General features: G+C 35.1%; 1 protein-coding gene across 4 annotated transcripts in view; it reads right to left on the bottom strand.

The window, feature by feature from the left end:
- Positions 1-21,083, bottom strand: part of FSTL5 (follistatin like 5) — an 851,448-nt gene that overhangs the window by 75,336 nt on the left and 755,029 nt on the right. For all 4 annotated transcript variants that reach the window (XM_043487302.1, XM_043487320.1, XM_043487311.1 and 1 more), the window contains one exon: positions 12,861-13,010. In XM_043487302.1, the coding sequence (XP_043343237.1) occupies positions 12,861-13,010 (150 nt within the window). The remainder of the gene's footprint in view (positions 1-12,860; positions 13,011-21,083) is intronic.

The following is a 21,083-nucleotide window of genomic DNA, read 5'->3' as shown; positions in this document are numbered from 1 at the left end:
GCTGAACCTTTGCAATTCCTGCCCTGCTCTGACTGCACAGATGCCTCTAGCACCTCCATCCTCACCTCAGAATTTCCACCTTTTGATTTTCTACTTGTCACAGTCTGGATAGATTTATCAGAGTGAACTGGTTTTTTTGTTGCTGCTTTTTGTTTGTTCATTTTTGATGAGTATGAGATGGATCATGGCACCAATTTGGCCAAAGCACAGAAATGTCATCTCATTTCCCTCAGAGTAAAGGCCAGAAGTCCTTATAATGCCTTATCACTCCCGGTCTTCTTTCTCAGACCCCTCACTTCCCACACTGCCCCTCATTCCTGCCCTTGTCTCTGATCTAGACGCCCCGGCCTGCTTGCTGTTCATCCAACATGTCAATCAGTCATACTACTCCCATTTGGAGGTTTTCCCGCAGAACCAGTCTTTCCCAGATAACCAAGGGTCAGTTTCCTCTATACCTTGGTTGAGAATTCATCTTGTGGGTGAGGCCAACCATGACCATCCTCCCCTCTGTCCTTAACTTCCCCAATCCCACCTGCCTTGTTCTGCTGCTTTACCTTTTCCAATAACACTGACCACTTCCCATACTGGAGAATTTACATATAATACTCCTTTTGTCTGTCTCTATCCACTGGGGTCTAGGCTCCAGGAAGTCAGGCCTTTGGGGTTTGTTCAGCTATGTGATATCACCTCATGCACTTAGAATAATACCTTATAAATAGTAGTACTCAATATATAATTAATGTACCTCTATATCTACTTTTCAAGACGCAGGTAAGGTGGTCTGGTATTGCCATCTCTTGAAGAATTTTCCACAATCTGTTGTGATCCACACAAAGGCTTTAGCATAGTCAATGAAGCAGATGTTTTTCTGGAATTCTTTTACTTTTTCTATGATCCAATGGGTGTTGGCAATTTGTTCTCTGATTCCTCTGCCTTTTTTATCCAGCTTGAATGTCTAGAATTTCTCCGTTCACATACTTTAGAACCTAGCTTGGAGAATTTTGAGCATTACTTTACTGGCATGTGTAATGAGTGTAATTGGGCAGTAGTTGGACATTTTTGGCATTGTCTTTCTCTGAGATTGGAATGAAAGCTGACATTTTCTGGTTCTGTGCCCACTGCTGAGTTTTCCATATTTGCTGGCATGTTGAGGGCAGCACTTTCACAGCATCATCTTTTAGGATTTAAAAATAGCTCAGCTGGAATTCTATCACTTTCACTAGCTTTGTTCATAGTGATGCTTCCTAAGCCCCACTTGACTTTAGGATCCAGAATGTCTGGCTCTAGGTGAGTGATCACAACTTCATGGTTATCTGGATCATTAAGATATGTTTTGTATAGCTCTTCTGTGTATTTTTGCCACCTCTTCTTAATATCTTCTGCTTCTGTTAGGTCCATACTGTTTTTCTCCTATATTGTCCCCATCTCTGCGTGAAATGTTCGCTTGGTGTCTCTAATTTTCTTGAAGAGATCTCTAGCCTTTCCCATTCTAGTTTTCCTGTTATTTCTTTGCATTAATCACTTAGGAAGTCTCACATCTCTCCTTGCTGTTCTTTGAAAATCTGCATTCAGATTGGTATATCTTTCCTTTTCTCACTTGCCTTTCACTTCTCTTCTTTTCTCAGCTATTTGTAAGGCCTCCTCAGACAACAATTTTATGTTTCTTTTTTTGGGGGGATAGTTTTAAGCACCTCCTCCTGTACATTGTTAGGAACTTCCCTCCATAGTTCTTCAGGCACTCTGTCTATCAGATCTAATCCCTTGAATCTACTTGTCACTTCCACTGTATAATAGTAAGGGATTTGATTTAGGACATACCTGAATGGTCTAGCGGTTTTCCCTATATTCTTCAATTTAAGTCTGAATTTGGCAATAAGGAGTTCATGATCTGAGCCACAGTCAGCTCCCGGGCTTGTTTTTATTGACTGCATAGAGTGTCTCCATCTTTGGCTGCAAATAATATAATCAATCTGATTTTGGTATTGACCATCTGATGATGTCCATGTGTAGAGTCAGCTCCTGTGTTGCTGGAAGGAGGTGTTTGCTATGACCAGTGCGTTCTCTTGGCAAAACTCTTTTAGCCTCTGTCCCGTTTCATTTTGTACTCCACGGCCAAACTAGCCTGTTATTCCAGGTATCTCTTGACTTCCTACTTTTGAATTCTAGTCCCCTACAATGAAAAGGGCTTTTTTTTTTTTTTCTATGTCAGTTCTAGAAGGTCTTGTAGGTCTTCATACACCACCTTACCTGCCTCCTGAGAAACCTGTATGCAGGTCAAGAAGCAACAGTTAGAAGCGGACATGGAACAACAGACTGGTTCAAAATTGATAAAGAAGTACATCAAGGCTGCATATTGTCACCCTGCTTATTTAAGTTATATGCAGAGTACATCATGTGAAATGCCAGCTGGATGAAGCACAAGCTGGAATCAAGATTGTCAGAAGAAATATCAATAATCTCAGACATGCAGATGATACCGCCCTTATGGCAGAAAGCAAAGAGGAACAAAAGAGACTCTTGATGAAGGTGAAAGAGGAGAGTGAAAAAGTTGGCCTAAAACTCAACATTCAAAAAACAAAGATCATGGCATCTGGTCCCATCACTTCATGGCAAATAGATGGGGAAACAATGGAAACAGTGACAGACTTTATTTTCTTGTGCTCCAGACTCACTGCAGATGGCGAGTGCAGCCATGAAAATAAAAAATGCTTGGTCCTTGGAAGAAAAGCTATGACAAACATAGGCTGCATATTAAAAAGCAGAGACATTACTTTGCCAACCAATGTCCCTATAGTCAAAGCTATGGTTTTTCCAGTAGCCATGTATGGATGTGAGAGTTGGACCATAAAGTAGGTTGAGCACTGAAGAATTGATTCTTTTGAACTGTGATGTTGGAGAAGATTCTTGAGAGTCCCTTAGTCTGCAAGTAGATCCAACAAATCAATCCTAAAGGAAATCAGTCCTGAATATTCATTGGAAGGACTATTGCTGAAGATGAAGCTCTAATACTTTGGACACCTAATGCAAAGAGCCAACTCATTAGAAAAGAAACTGATGCTGAGAAAGATTGAAGGCAGGAGGAGAAGGGGACAACAGAGGATGAGATGAGAGAATGGCATCATCAACACAATGGACATGAGTTTGAGCAAGCTCCGGGAGATGGTGAAGGATGGGGAAGCCTGGTGTGCTGCAGCCATAGGGTCACAAAGAGTTGAACATGACTGAGCGACTGCACAACAACAGCATCTACTTCACTGGGAAAAGTAATTTTCAAAATTGAACATCATGCCCAATAGCATGATAATTTAATCATTTTATTGTTTTAAAATATATACGCTCAACAAGAATTGTTATGAACAAAGCTTTTCTCTAAATATATTACAAATGCATTTTTTTATTTTTATTTTTTGCATGTTTTTTAAAACTTCATGACAGTCTGTCTGTTGATGTATGCACTATTACTATCTCATTTCTATAGATAAAAATAAACCAAAGACTCATTGTACCAATGTCCATCCCTCCAAACTATAAAACTCCCACTTTCCTTTCAAATGCTCTCATGCTCATCATCCAGGTGGCTTAGTGGTAAAGAAGCTGACTGCCAATGCAAGAGACATGAGTTGTATCTGGGTTGGGACGATCCCCTAGAGAAGGAAATGGCAACCCAGTCCAGTATTCTTACTGGGGAATTCCCATGGACAGAAGAGCCTGGAGGACTTCAAGGATCCTCGCAACTCCAAGGAGCTGCAAATAGAGTCAGATACAACCTCACGACTAACACAACAACCAATGTCCACTCTTTCCAACTGTAAAACTCCCACCTTCCTGCCAAGTACCCTCATACCCACCATCCAAAATGCAGACAAATGCAGATCTCCAATATTACTCCATTTATTAAATATTTGTAAAAAAATAATATGATTCTTTTTCTAGATTAAAAAAATATAAAAGATGTCCTGGGATTCCCTTCTCACATCTATTCATCTCTCAGTGCTTTTTTGTTGTATACACACCATTTGGAGACTATTGATGTATACATATTTTTGTTTCTGCAGCCACCAAGCATATCTCAGAAAAAAATAATTCATAATATAATGTTCAGAAATATAAGATTGGGAAAAAGGATTACATATATGCTTATCTTTCACTTCAAGATTAACTTATGCACATAGAATGCTCAAGTATTACTTGTTACAGTTTGCATTTGCCTACCAATATTATTTTGCTAGAATAATTATTTGCAAACTTTGCTTTTAGAAGCTTAGAAATGAAATTTATTTGCAGCAGGTGATTCAACACCCACCACCATTATAGAACAAAGGGGATCACTTTTGATCTGTTGAATGGTTCTGTGGGACTTTGTTTAAATAAAATTTTCTAACACTATATGTTGGAAATTTCTCTCTCATCCCATAAATACTATTCTTTTGTGTATACAGAAGTCTTTGCTTGTCTTGGTGACATTCAGATAATTAAGCCACCAAAATCCTTCAACCAAAGATTTATTGATTTATTAGACATATTCAGAAATATCTTTCAAATCACAATATTTCATTATTGCAATTAATTAATAGTAGCTATCTGGATATGCAGATCCTAAAATCCATATTTCATAATTTCTCATGTAAGCACCTTTTCAGACTATTATCATGATGAAGTAACTTATCCTATTCTTTTATAAAAAATGTGTAGAATATACTACATAACACAATAAAAACCAGCTTTACTTTTAGTTTTATAAACATATTTGCAATATTTTTCTTTAATATTTTAAAACATTGTTTCAAACATCAAATAGGATGCAATTTACTTAAAGTATATTGGTTTTCTCCTTTGTAGATCTATAAACTTTAACTCCCTCATAATTCCAACATACCTAGTGAGATTCATATTCATCAGTACTTCATGAAGGGGTGCACCAATTACAGACAATTTAAAATTGATGCTCTATTGGTTATGATCCAGTTGTATCAACTTCTATAAAGATGGCATGTTTAGTCAGAGTGAAGTTCTGAGAATAGCAACAAAGATACACAGAACTTGGAGTTTAGCCTTGACATGAAGGAACAGTCAAGCACAGCTTGTTTATCAGTCTGACAAGGAGAGTACCAGCTGGCTAATTAAGTGAACCTAATTTAAACTAATGATGTAGATTCTCAGGATAATGTGCTAACAGTTAGAGGAGACTGCTGATGACACTTAAGAATACCCGAGGTGTTACAATAAGCCACTTCTGCATCCAAGCAGAACCTGATTTTGTTCCACAGAACACAATATGAGGTCAGTTAATCTTTTATGCAAGAAAACACCTGCATGCCATTCTTACAAAAATTATTAATAAGAGAAGCAATAAACATTTGATGTTTAAAGCAATACCAAGGTTATAGATTCCTTTAAGAATCTGTGAGGTTTCATTTTTAAGCTGCAGGTAGAAATGATATTAATGTAAACACTGAAAATTAATACACCTGCAGGGTACAAATTTATCATGAAGTTTCTAAAAACATATGTTGTCAAGAAAATATTTGTCATTTTAACAATAAAATGTAGCAATGTGGTTCAAGTTTTTTAAACATTTCATCCTAAGATTACACATTTAATACCAACTTACAAAGTTAAACACATGCAAAAGAAAAAAAGAAAAATTCAGAAATTATGATTTCTTAGAGAAAGTCCATATAAAACACTAGAACTGAAAAACAACACTTGAAATATTAAATTTAAATAAGTGTAGCATTATTTTTTCTCTTTCATTTTCTTACTTTCCTTTTCAAAATTAAGACAATTTGATTTTGACTTCATGCTCACATCACTCTCTCCACTCTATAAAAAATTCTATAGTAATTTCTATCATGTTTGGGAGGTGATTAACTAAAATTTGATTATAATTATTATTCTTAGTTGCCACTGTATAATATACTCAGCTTAGAACAAAAGAAATCAACAGAAGTACAACACTAGAATCAGGAAGGATAGCTTCACTAGGAGACAAAAGGGGTCAAATTGACAAAGGTGCTTTCCTTTTTACAAGATTAACTTCACAACTTGTAGTTGACTTTGAGCGCACTCTGTCCTTGGATATAAACAAAGATTTAAATCACAAATGAAGCTATTCACTTTCAGTTTTTGAAGTAACTAGAAATACTTTTTCTTTTACTGGTTTTAAAACTTGAATTACTTAGATTATTAATCTATAAAACAGACATTTCAAGGTCTATGTCTATTAAATCTGTTATTTACATATTGTTTATTAAATTGGGAAAAACCTTGAGAGAGTTCAGAATTCTAAGAGATGATATATTTTCCAGTATAAAAGTAGAGGCATTAGGATATTCCTAATTCATCTTTAAACATGTTCTTTTGAGGACTAAAATTCACATACTCTAAGGTCATGTTAAGCAAATATAAGCATGTCTTATTTCACCAAGCAGTCAGAAGACTTATGGAATTCACCTTCTAAAGAGGTTCACAGACTGAAATTGTAGATGGTTGAAAACAGGAGAATTTAAACAATCTCAGAGATAGAAAATTTGAATTTATTTAAGAGATAATTTTATGGGATATATATCTAAAATTTTAGGTTGATATTTTAGTCAACAATTTGCCTCAAAAAGTAGTGTCTTATTAGAAATAAGGATAGATTGCACATACTCAGTATGGAAATCTTCATCCTCTAAATTAAGGTAGCCTCTACCTTTCTATAGACTAGATCTTTGCAGAATATCCCAAATCATTGTAGCCACTGTTTCACACTTCCTCTTCCCAGGAAGGAATGTGTAATAGTGAGGAACAGATCAGACTCCATATTACATCTGTTCCTTTCACTGTGGTTAGTCATGCTGGCTCTGCACCTTTTGTAAAAGAATGTTGCCTGTTGTTCAGCCACTAAGCCACTAAGTCATGTTCAACTGTTTACGACCCCATGGACTGCAGCATTCCAGGGCTTTGAACCAGCTTTGAATCAGGAACAGGGTCCTCACCAGATTGCTATCATGCTTGCACCTTGATCTTGGACTTTCCACACTCAGAAACTTGAGAAATAAATTTCTGTTGTTTATAAGCAATGCAGTTTGCTGTATTTTTGCTTGTTTTTTATTTATTTAAATTATAGCAGCCTGAATGGCGATATAAAAAGAGTGAAAATGCATAGAAAGTGAAATATTTAGTAATAAGGCATATTTAATCACTATTGTATGCAAAAGTTAATAATATATCCATTAGTTCAAGAAGAGTCATTATGTTCAATTTGCATAGAATACTACTTTTGTTTGTGTGTTTTATTTTTCCATTTATTTTTATTAGTTGGAGGCTAATTACTTTACAATATTGTAGTGGTTTTTGCCATACATTGACATGAATCAGCCATGGATTTGCATGTGTTCCCCATCCTGATCCCCCCTCCCGCCTCCCTCCCCCTCCCATTCCTCTGGGTCATCCCGGTGCACCAGCCCTGAGCACTTGTCTCATGCATCCAACCTGGACTGGTGATCTCTTTCACACTTGATAATATACATGTTTTGATACTGTCCTCTCAGATCATCCCACCCTCGCCTTCTCCCATAGAGTCCAACAGTCTGTTCTATACATCTGTGTCTCTTTTTCTGTCTTGCATATAGGGTTATCGTTACCATCTTTCTGAATTCCATATATATGTGTTAGTATACTGTATTGGTGTTTATCTTTCTGGCTTCCTTCACTCATCAAATATTTCTTACTTTGATCATATGTCAATTTTTCTAGTAATATGGTAATAATCACTTTACAAAATTGTAAGCAATCATATATGTTTTCCTATTTTTAATTTTTTAGTCAACTTTTTAACTCATTAAGCAACTTGTTTTAACTAGACATTTTTTGTGTTATAGTCCCTTTTTGAAATCCGATGTTAATATTGTTACATCAGCTTTTATGTTTTGCTGTTAGTTTATTGCCTACATCACCTAGGACTCTTTTTTTTTTTCATTTTAGAAGTGTATCTATTATAACACACATATGATTAGATATTCATTATTCAGTTCATTAGTTTTTATTATAAGCTAGTTACTTTATTCCATCCTCTGTTACTGTAATTATAAACATATTTGATTTTATTCTATATTTTTTTGTTTTTGTATTTAATTAATTTTTGTTGGAGTATAGTTGATTTACAATGTTGTGTTAGTTTCTGTGATACAACACCATAAATCAGTTATATATATATGTGTGTGTGTGTGTGTGTGTGTGTATGTATATATATATTTATATCTCCAGTTGTTTTTAATTTCTATTCCCATATAGGTCATTATAGAGTATTAAGCAGACTTCTCTGTGCTTACCAGAGAAGTTCTTGTTAATACCAGGTGCTTGTTAATTATCTATTTTATATAAAGCAATTTCTATATGTCTTTTGTTTTATTTTTTGGAATCATGCCCCCCCTTTTGTTTCTATAATTTTGTTTACAATTTTGTCTTAATTTTTCAGTTTTATATTTTCTCTTCCTTATTTCTTCTTTTCCTATTGTATTTATGAATAGGTTGTGCCTTTATTTTAATTTTTTCATAGACACAATATTTAAGACATACTTTCTTGAAATGTTAAAAACATATTTAACATATGCATAATAATCAGTAATTATTTCCAGTCTTATATAACACAAGAAATCTTAATATAAATAATATCAACCCTTCCCCCACTTCCATGTTATTGTGCACTATTTAAACACCTTTTTTTTTGTTGTTGTTATTTTAGTCCTGTGTTTTGGCTCTTAAAAACGTTGATCTTAAATTCAGTGAATATCATTATTACTGACAGTTAATACTTTAATAGATCCTATGTTTACCAATTTACTTGCTCACTATATATCATATTTAATAGCTTGGTTTATTTTCCTTATTCCTACAGTGAATAGTTTCAATTTTATATAATTTCTTTTGTTGACAAAATTTTTCTACTGACCATATAATATCAGTGTATATTTTATTTTCACTTAGTCCTTTAATAATATTTTTTACTTTCTTTTGGTGCTCATTATAGCTATTGAGAAAATTGCTACTATTCTCATAGTAATTCATCTACCATGTTTAGATCTTTCTTTGATTTTATATTTAATTGTATCATGGCTTTCCTGGTGGCTCAGATGGTAAGGCATCTGCCTGCAATGTGGGAGACTTTGGTTCAATCCCTAGGTCGGGAATATACCCTGGAGAAGGAAATGGAAACCCACTCCAGTACTCTTGCCTGGAAAATTCCATGGACAGAGGAGCCTGGTATGTTATAGTCCATGGGGCTGCAAAGAGTCAGACACGACTAAGCTACTTCACTTTTTCTTCCTTTCTCTAATTTTATGTTTAATTGTATCATGTCAATATATTTAGGTATTGATTTTTCTCTATTTAAGTTTCATTGCCCTTTCTAAATCTGAGAGTTTAGAGTATTTTTAAATAAATTGTACAATAAAGAATAATACAAGGTATACGTATATTATGATATATAGTAATATAATAATATATGGTATATTATCAACTTTATCCTTTTCTATTTGGTATATTATCAGATTTTCCCCTTTCTTTCTGTTATCTCCTTGTAGAATTTATCCTTTCTACTGTTAGTGTATAAATAAAATCTGATACATATATATATATATATATATAAGTAAAATTAATTTTTATTAGAGTATAGCTGCTTTACTTTTCCCCTGGAGAAGGAAATACTCCAGTGTTCTTGCCTGGAAAATCCCATGGACAGAACCTGGGAGGCTACAATCCATGGGGTTGCAAGAGTAGGACTCGACTAGCGACTAAAGCACCACATAGCTGCTTTACAATGTTGAGCTAGTTTCTACTATATAACAAAGTGTATCAACTATAAAATATATATATCTCCTCTTTCTATTCCCCTCCATTTATGTCACCACAGAGCCCTGAGTAGAGTTGCCTGTACTATACAGTAGGTTCTCATTCGTTACCTATTTTATACATAGTATCAATTGTGTCTATATATCAATCCCAATTTCCCAATTCATCTCACCCCTCTCTTCCCCCTTGGTGTCCATATGTTTTTCCTTTATGTCTGTGCCTTTATTTCTGATTTGCAAATAAGATCATCTATATGACTTTTCTACTTCCCACACATATGTATTAATATATGACTTTTTTTTCTCTTTCTGACTTACTTCACTCTGTATGGCAGTCTCTAAGTCCATTTATGTCTGCACAAATGACCTAATGTTTTACTTTTTTATGGCTGAGAAATATTCCATTATATATATGTACCAAGTGTTTCCTTGTCCAACCTGAGCTGGAAACATGTATGTTCATCTGGTCACACATTTCTCACCACTTTGCACAAGTCCCTGAATGAGTGCAAAATAGCATAAGTACTGGTTTTGTGGTTCTAAATAAATTCAAGAGAGCAGGTGAGTTTTAAATACAGAATCAGCAAACAATGAGAATCAACTGTAATTGATTTCTCTGCAGCAAAATGAAAGAATAACACTTGCTCCAGGTAAATGAAATGACCTCACAATTATCTTGTGCAGCCAATGTATCCAGACACAGACAATGAATATTGTATATATTTCTATCTCTGTAATAATGAAAATCAGGCAATACTGATTTGTGGTAACAGAAATCTACATAATGATTAGCTTTAGATAGGTAATGACTAGAAAGAGTAATAAAGCATAATTATTATTATTTTAATACCAAGATCACAGGAGAATCCATTTAGACTGAGTCTGAATTTTCTAACTTATAAAAGTGTAAGTTTTAGATTCTTGTCTGAAAAATACCCACAATCATAATTATATTATATTTTAATATTTTATCCTCATATGTCTTTTTCATTCTCCTGGTATTTTATAGTCATTATAGTCACTTTGAAAATGATATCATTTATGTGATTTTTTTTACCAATGCCTGAATTTTCATTATTGATATTTTCTATTAATTTTAAAATTTACATCATTGTCTGAAGATAGAAGTTATATGAATAATAAATGATGTTAACTTTTCTCACTTTCAAATATCTAGTAGGTAATACATATTCAGTTGGTGTAGGTTTCTGGTTTGAACACTGAATTTAAAGACCAGCCTGATTATTCCTGAAAGAACATCTAATTTTAACCTGCCAGCTAAAGACTCTTGATAATCTTTGACTAATGGATGTAATTCGCTAGCCTGTGTTGCCACTGAAATCAAAGTAAAATAAACCTGGTAAAAAATCAAGCAGTATCAAAGACAGACACATAGGATGTGAAATATACAGAAAAATATGTTCTCCCAGTAGACACTGGACCATTAAATAGACACCCATTAGATAGGGTGTACACAAGTATGTAACCCTGGAGGCATTAGAATTTTCTAGCATCCTTTTCAGTCATCCTTTCATGACCCTACTGTTCATTGTCATATTTGAAACTGAACCACAAATTTATAACTCTGTAGACACCAGAGCTTTCAAACAGAGACACTTTTTATTTGTTTATCTGTGATACCAAGCACATCTTACAAAAGACAATTAACAAATGCATACAAAAATGGATAGATGATTGGATGAATTCATATGAAGCTGCTAAAAGCTATTACAGTGAGAAGCTGTGATTTGAACTTCTTAGAATATCTTTTGTTCTAGTCAGGAATCAATATTAGAGGTACTAACAGCTATTTCAAACCAATATTGATGCAAGAAAAAAATATAAAAGAAAGAAATGGTTAGATTTCAGTGTCTGTCAGAATTTTGATAGTAAATCAGTATATAGTGCATACACCAGGCCCTGTTATAAATGCTTAAATGTTTTTATGCATTAATTGATATAATCCTTAATATAATGTTATGGGATATGTACACTTCCAAGGTGCTGCAGTGGTAAATAATCTGCCTGCCACTGCAAGAGACTCAAGAGACTTGGGTTCGATCCCTGGGTTCAATCCCTGGGTTGGAAGGATTCTCTGAAGTAGGAAATGGCAGCCTACTTAAATATTCTTGCCTGGGAAATCCCTTGGTCAGAGGAGCCTGGCTGGCTACAGTCCATGGGGTGGCAAAGAGTCAAACACAACTGAGCACACACACAAAATGTGTAGTTATTATTCTGATTTAACATATTATATTGATATGTATCTCAGGATGCTATTTTAAGTTTGTTTCCTCTGAGCTGAGAAGCCATAGATCCTAACAGTAAAAGGCTTGGAGGCTGGAGCCAGGCTGCCAGGAGGCAAATCCTATCCTTCCCCTTGCTTGTTGTATGACTGAATTCTAGTAGATGGTCCAAGTTGGATAGTCTTGGAAAGAGCACGACATAAAATAGTTGTTGATGACTCAAACCAGAATAATCTCCATAACCATAATCCTGACAACATGGAAAAAATTACATGGCAAGATTGGAGATTTTTTCTCTGTCATAGACCTATGCACATATTATTTGTTTTACTACTGTGGTAAAACCTACTAAATTACTATTATCCAGTAAATCTATTATTGTCTCAGCCTTTGTTATGAATTCAAATGAGAAAGCTATAATACTGTTTCTGTGATGGTAACTAGGATACCTTAATTGACCATGGACCAGGACTCTCTTTGCTCTCTATATAAAAAGCAACTCTGAAGATGTTTTCTGCATAAGTGGTCATGTTGGGATTATAAAGTATTCTTGGAATCTAATTGTTGAAAACAAAAGCTCTTTCAATTACTTCTTTAATTGTTTAGGCTCAAGTAGTAGAGTGAGAGGAAAGTTTGCAGAAAACTCATGTATTTTCTAGTTATCCAAGTAATGAAACAAGTTATCAATGACAATTAACTGACAGGTTACCTCATAATGACTATTACATTAAATTAAATTTTCTTTAAAACTACTTTCACTTTCAAAAAGAGGAGTCATTCATACCTGAACAACTTTTTGAGACTGCACGTCAACAACAAGGACTCTATCCAAAGTTGGCTGTGCAACATAGATGAACTTGTCCTTGACATTGACAGCTGAGGCCCACACACACCTCTGGATTTCATCACCTTCAGCTATGGGACAGACTTCATCCTAAAATTTAGAAAATATAAAATTAAATGAATATCTTAAATTATAACATGGACATGGACATATGATGAGCAACATTCATGTTGGACACTTTACTACTTTTGTCATAGAAAGTTATATATATTTATATATATATATATATATAAATATATATGGTAATATATATTTATATGCTATATGTTTATATTTATATCAAATATATAGAGTTAAACAAAACAGTATATAGTACATAGTTAAATTCATTAAATGTGTATAGAAACTAGAGTGAATAATCCTTTAGAATATATTTTCTCATTTTAATTGCTCATTTATAGTAATATATGAATATTACTATATTCATTAGTCCTTTCATCCATCTCTTACCTGTTCATAACTCAGTAACTGCTTAAATACATAACAAGCCCAATGTTTCCTCCCACATCCCCCAGTCTCAAACTTCTGTACTAGACATCAGAAACCACACCAAGTACACCTAGAGCCTCTCCAAACACATGGTCCATTCATAGTCCATTCAAAAGCTACCAAACCCACTGAAAAAGAGGAGTCCTAATTTGTGGAGAATCAAGAAGTTGGAAAAAATGATAAGGCTTTTTTTCATAATATTTATTTTATCTTTGATTTGGTATCAAGGTCAAATTTTACAAAATCCTTTCATCTGTCTGAACTTTTTTTTTTTTTTTCTTTTTGCTCCGTTACCCTAGAACTGCCTTCTGGCTGAATATTGTTTGTGCTAGATCCTCTATTTCATCCTTCAACATTAAATAAATGCTGAAGGTATGCTTATGTCCTTCTGATTTGCATCTGCAGATATTGAAAGTAGAAGAATGTCATTTAGGTCTTTATTTTTGCTCCAGGTTTTTCTTTTATTCACTGGTATCCTGGGTTTGCTTTTCTGGCAGCTCAGGTGGTAAAGAATCTTCCTGCAATGCGGCACACCCAGGTTCAATTGCTGGGTCAGAAAGATTCCCCTGGAGGAGTGAATGGCTATCCACTCTAGTATTCTTGCCTAGAGGATTCCATGGAGAGAGGAGCCTGGCAGGCTATAGACAATGTGGTCACAAAGAGTTGGACATGACTGAGTGAAACACACATACATTGGGTTTGAGGTTTGTAATTCTCTCAATTTATCTATAGTCAGAAAAACCACTAGAAAGAGAGCTCTACACAAAATATATGTAGAAACATATATTTATCTAATGACAATATAATGACAAACACTGATTCTCATGTGTCACTTTTTTATGATTTAGGCCTGATCTCTGATCTCTGAGTACCATGTCTAACATTGATTTGTATACTCTAGGTAGTAACTCCAAAGCTCAATTAAAAAAAACTCTCCTTCTTCTCTACTTTGAACAAAAACAATTATTTTTTCATCAGAGAGCCCATCCACCATTTGTATTTAATAATCATGAAACAAAATCAATAAAATGTTCATTATCAACACCACCTAAACATTTCTTTCAATGAAAAGATAATACTGACAGTAGATAAACCATATCTTGCATTTAGTAATTAAAATGAATATCACAATAATTCTTCTCAGGCAGCACAACCACAGAAGGTGCTTCTCTTTCTTGCATCAAATTTGGAAAGTAATGTAAAAAACAGAGCACTTTGGAATGAGAAGCTCAGTATGTGCTCTGCTGGTTTTGTTCTCCACCCTTAGATCTAATTCCGAAGAACCTGGAGGGCCTGCTCATATTTAGAATTCAGTCCAGAAGTACCAAGTTCACCAAAACACCAGGGACATATAACAGCAGTGTTTTCTGAACAGTGCAGTTGTTTCAGGCTTCCAGGACATAAACAAACAAACAGAAAAGAAAACTAAATATCCAATGTATGCTTCTGGTAGTTATAAAGGGTTGGAATGAACACCATTCTATAGAATGTACCACAATAATATTAAGATGATCATCAGCAGTGAGTGTCCATGGCACCCATCGGCAGGCAGGCAGCACAAGCCAAAAGGCAGAAATCTGTTCTCAGCACATGTCCAGAACACAGTACAGGATTTTACCTTCACTCATCAATTTTCAATGAAACATTATTTCTACACAAAACATTTTTCTTCAGAAGAATCTTGAACATCTTTGACAAGGACCTATTTCATGAGAACCAAACACTATATAAAATATGTACTTGAGAAGCATGAAAAGGTGGGGAAAAGTGGGACCTAAGGTTGATGAAAGTTTCTGAATACAGGGAAGTTGTTTACAAATTCTTTGCTGTTATGTAAAATCTCACAATGAAACCTGCCAAAATAGCAGAAAGCATGAGTGACCTGACGTGAAACTGTCAGCCAAACAACTGCTGAACCAGGAGCAATTTCCACCTCTTTGCTACAAAACTATTCAACAGTAAAATAAACTGCTCTGCTGGGAATTATCTCCTACTTTGTATGCTGTCACTAGAAGATGTCCCTGACCAGACTCACAATCATTTTTACAAAGCCATTAAAACTTTCCTGACAGTCACCCTAAATTTTCTTGCTGCGCTTTATGCCATTATTTCTGATTATAGTCTATTAGGTCCCTTTTTACAGCAACAGTCCTCTTTTTCCAGATTACATAGATGAATACTTATTTCTGAGGATAGGAATAGTAGGGGAATATATTTCACATGCATTAGCCATTCAGTGTGATAAAAGAAAAGCTAAAAAAGTACCAGAGATGCAAAAAAATATTAAGATAATATGTACTGATGAGGAAAACTGTCAGGAATTATATTAAAGAGTATCATTCAATCATCTTTATAGAAACGTATACTGCCATTGAGAGTAAAAGGGTTAATAAGATTTTAGAGCTAATGAGAATGAGTCAATAATAAAAAGACAATTCTAGCTCATAATTAATACTTATCTATTTCCCTATGGGTCACTTACTTATTTCATTATATATTTCCTGTGTATGAATTATCTTCTTCCAAAATTTTAAAAGTATTCTTTTAAAATTAAAAGTATCATTAGTGATGATGGAAATTTTAACTTAGCAATTAAAGTAGTGTTGATGCTCCCTGATCTGCTAAACCAAACTTATAATGTGAATAGTTGAATATATTTTGAATATTCAAAATATAGTTTGAATATATATATATTCATTTTCTATAGGACTCAGTCATTTTCCTTTATTGTATCGATTACCTATTAAAAATGCTTTGCTCTTAAATCTCCAATCTTGCATCTTTCCTCCTTTTGTTCATAGTCACTCCTGTGCCATTCATAGTGAGGATGAATGGATTTGTTACAAGCACCTCTGTTTCCCTTTAATCCAGCTCAACAGGATTCTGACATTATTCTTTCCTCCCATCCTCTCTCTTATCATGGTTTGTCCACTGTCCTTTGCCTGCAGAAACAATCTGCCTACATTTAATCAATGTGCTAAGTTGCTTTAGTCACGTCCGACTCTTTGTGATCCCATGGTCTGTAGCCTGGCAGGCTCCTCTGTCTGTGGGATTTTCCAGGCAAGAATACTGGAGGAGGTTGCCATGCCCTCCTCCATGGGATCTTCCCGATTCAGGGATCAGACTCATGTCTCTTATGTTTCTGCATCACCAGGCGGGTTCTTTACCACTAGGACCACCTGGGAAGCATATTTTTAATCTATAACTTTAGTTATACCTCCAGCTGCATTGGAACATGCACATGCCTTAGTAACTTAAGCAAACATTAATTGGATTTATCTGCTTTCCCTTCCAATAACCAATTTAATTTTCTTTATATTTTGAACAAGCTTTCGAGAACCTCCATTTCTTGAACTTTCATTCTAAATTGTTTATACTTCAAACTAGCATTTGAGAGATCCTGTCTCTTCCAAAAGAGAAGTCTTGAAAACTCATCAGTGACCTCAGAATTTACAATCATTGGTCTTCACTTGTTGTTGGGGAGAATTTATTGGACACTTTCTATGTGAAAGATATCATGCAAAGCTATGTTTGGAAAGAAAAACATGAATATGAGTGAATGCCTACTCTCAAGTTGATTATCATTTCTCTCATATTCAGCTGTTTCAGACATTTGATTGTTCCTGGAAATTTTTTTTTCATTGTTTTAAGATAGAATTAGCAATCAATGGCTCCAGATCAAATTCAGTCCACTGCCTATTTTGGTATGTGGCTTAGGAACTAAGATTTTTTTTGGGGGGGGGCCTTTTTTAATGGTTGAAGAAGAGTCAAAAGAAGAATACTATGTGGTGACAGGTAAACATCAAATGATATTCAAATTCACAGAAATAAATATTTATTGGAACATATCTACACCCACTTATTTAAATAGGATTTATCATGGGGGAAGAGAGCAAATTAGCCGAGATGGCATGTTCAGGCTCCCTGACTCCACGTTTTGTAAATAACGATTATGCAACAGCTGAGATCACTTATAGTACTGCACATGCATGTCACGAGGTTTATGTAATAGCGGAGATCATTTGTAGCACTGTGCATGTGCATCACGAGGTACTCGCTTGGTCACAGGCTACTTTCTGCGGTACACCTGTGTAAGCTTCACCAGGAAAGCCCGGGCTGCTGCTGCATTGGGGCTACATTGGAGTGACTCCATGATTCTGTTATATGAGGTTATGATATGGCTCCATTATGGCTACTTTATGGTTATGTTGTGGCTGCTGCCACGGCTGCTCTGTCAGCTAGGAGAGAGGCTATGTTATGGCTGCCTTGCCAGCCAGAAGAGAATAAATATGTCTGCAGATCCTACGGCTCCTCAAATCTCCTTCCAGCCTCCAAGCTCACATCTTACCTACCCTGGGTAGTAGGGTACCCAGCGAATAGGGTACCTCACAGTGAACAGTGAGGACAGTGTGAACAGCAAGACAATTGCATCACGGACAGGATCAGTGATACATATCTCAATATTTAAAAAACAAACAACTCAATTAAGAAATGGACAGAGGATCTGAACAGGTATTTTTCCCAAAGACATACAGATGGACCACAGGCATGTGAAAACAGACACTAATCATCAGGGAAATGCAAATTAAAACTACAGTGAGACATCACATCACATCTGCCAGAATGGCTGTCATCATAATGACAACAAATAAAGAACCTGCCTGCCAATGCCAGAGACACCGGAGGCGTGGGTTCGATTCCTAGGTTGAGAAGATTCCATGGAGGAGGAGGTGGCAACACACTCCAGTATTCTTGCCTGGACAATCTCATGGACAAAGGAGCCTGCCAGGCTACAGTCCATGGGGTTGCAAAAAACTCTAACATGACTGAACACACACGCAATATAAGCCTAATCTTAGCTAAATTATATGGATAGGTACCATGTATCTATCTGTATTATCTCTGTATCTATATCTAAATAGCTGTCATTCATATACCTGTTTGTGTGTTCATGTATGTGTATGTATTCTCCTTTTTAAATTTATTTTCTATTTAATTTTGGAATCAACTTTAATACAGTACACTTTCTTTCTCTCTATTATGTTTCTATTTCAAACTGCCTATTCAATAGTTTCTTTGAAAAGACAGGGAGGGAAGAAGACCTGGTGAATGGCAAGGCCAAATATTAATTCCTGGTTGTCATCCAACCATGATAATAATAAGGCAAAAAGAATGAATAAACTCTTAAAGGATTTGAATGTAAAATAAATAGAGCAGAAAAGCAAAGTCTGAGACTTGACTTTCCTGAAGTCACCAGGAGGGAACAGAAGATAAAGAAGCTACTAAACTACTTCTGGGCATACACACTGAGGAAACCAGATCTGAAAGACACACGTGCACCCCAATGTTCATCGCAGCACTGTTTATAATAGCCAGGACATGGAAGCAACCTAGATGCCCATCAGCAGATGAATGGATAAGGAAGCTGTGGTACATATACACCATGGAATTTTACTCAGCCGCCAAAAAGAATTCATTTGAACCAGTCCTAATGAGATGGATGAAACTGGAGCCCCTTATACAGAGTGAAGTAAGCCAGAAAGATAAAGAACATTACAGCATACTAACACATATATATGGAATTTAGAAAGAAGGTAACGATAACCCTATATGCAAAACGGAAAAAGAGACACAGAAATACAGAACAGACTTTTGAACTCTGTGGGAGAATGTGAGGGTGGGATATTTCAAAAGAACAGCATGTATACTATCTATGGTGAAACAGATCACCAGCCCAGGTGGGATGCATGAGACAAGTGCTCGGGCCTGGTGCACTGGGAAGACCCAGAGGAATCGGGTGGAGAGGGAGGTGGGAGGGGGGATCGGGATGGGGAATACGTGTAACTCTATGGCTGATTCATATCAATGTATGACAAAAAAATAAATAAGTAAAAATTAAAAAAATAAAATAAAAGAAGCTACTAAAGGTGGAATTTAACTAATAGGATTAAGTGACAACCAGGGTAAGTTGTAGCCTGGAACCCATATCCGCAAACTTTCATTCTGCATGGTCCATATAGTAAATAGCTTAGGCTTTGCCATTCATATTACCTTCATCTGCACAGACAACATATATTTTTCTTCCAGATTTATTGAGATATAATACTGCACTGTGTACATTCAAAGTGTACAACATAATAATTTAACTTCCATCATGGAATGATTATCACACTAAGTTTAGTGAGCATCTATCATCTCACATAAATGCAAAATAATAGACAAAATTATTTTCCCTTGTGATGAGAACTCATTGTTTAGTCTCTTAACAATATTCATATGTAACATGAGGCAGTGTTCATTAAACTCGTCATGTCATCCATTACATCCCTAGCGTTTATTTATCTTATAACTAGAAGTTTGTATCACATTCAGGTAATTCTATCTTTCCCCATTCTCTGCCTTGGGTAACCTCAAATTTGATCTCCTTTCTATGAGTTTGTTTACTTGTTTGTTTTTAAAGTATAATTGACACTATGTTAGGTTGCAGTTCACAATATAGTGATGCAATCTTTCTATATATTGCCAAATTATCACCACAATAAATCAAATTACTACCTGTCACCATACATAGATACTACATTATTATTTGCTATATTCCCCCACGCTATACATTTTGTCCCCATAACTCATGTATTTTGTAACTGGAAGCTTGTACCTCTTAATCTCCCTCACCTATTTCATTCATTTCCTCACCCCTCCCCTCAGACACTCACCTTTTTGTTCTCTTTATCTATGACTTTGTTTCTGTCTTGCTGTGTTTGTTCACTTGTTTTGTTTTTTTTTTAGATTACATATATAAGTGAAATCATACTGTATTTCTCTTCCTCTGATTTATTTTAGTTACCACAATACCCTTTAGGTTCATCTACACTGTCAAAAATGGCAAAGTTTCACTCATCTTTATGGATGAGTAATATTCCATGGTATACATAACTCAAGCCTTTTTATCCATTCATCTGTTGATGGGCACTTAGGTTGCATCCATATCTTGGCTATTGTAAATAATGCTGCAGTGAACATATTTTTTGTTTTCTTCAGAAAAATACTCAGAAGTGGAATTCCTTGATTGTATGTTAATTCTATTTTTAGTTTTCTTAGGAAACTTTATATTATTTTCCATAGTGGCTGCATCTATGTACAATTCCACTAACTTGGACAGATTCTTTACAACTGAGTCACCTAGGAAATCCTTGACTTATATTCTGGAAATTTAAAAAACTCAGCAATTCTATAAAGTAATAAATAAATTATGGGGTAGTAAAATAAGAAAGTAATTGACAATAATAATTATGCATAAACCTACATATAGAACATTAGTATACTCAACATGTAAAATAGCTTGTTTAAACAAGTTTAAAAGTAGATTTAACAGTCTTTGGAATGCCAGGCCTAGGAACATAGGGAAAAAAAAAAATGAAAAACATTGAAAAGGCAGGCTGATTGAATACTTTAAAGGCTAGGGTTCTCTAATATATAAAGAAAGGCAAATATATGAACTTCTGCATAATTTAGATTACAAATGCATTCTCATTTGCATGGCTGTGAATGAAAACACACTGGCAATGGCATTATAAAGAAGGCAGAAATAAGTATGCAACAAATCAGGTGACCTAAGCTGTATACACTCAACTTGGGTACCACAGTGTGGGTTCACCCAAGAGTAGTAGAGAGACG

Source organism: Cervus canadensis, chromosome 1 (assembly GCF_019320065.1).
Source record: "Cervus canadensis isolate Bull #8, Minnesota chromosome 1, ASM1932006v1, whole genome shotgun sequence".
Classification (NCBI taxonomy): domain Eukaryota; kingdom Metazoa; phylum Chordata; class Mammalia; order Artiodactyla; family Cervidae; genus Cervus; species Cervus canadensis.
The sequence above is the reverse complement of the archived record's forward strand: the minus strand, read 5'-3'. Positions and strand labels throughout refer to the sequence as shown.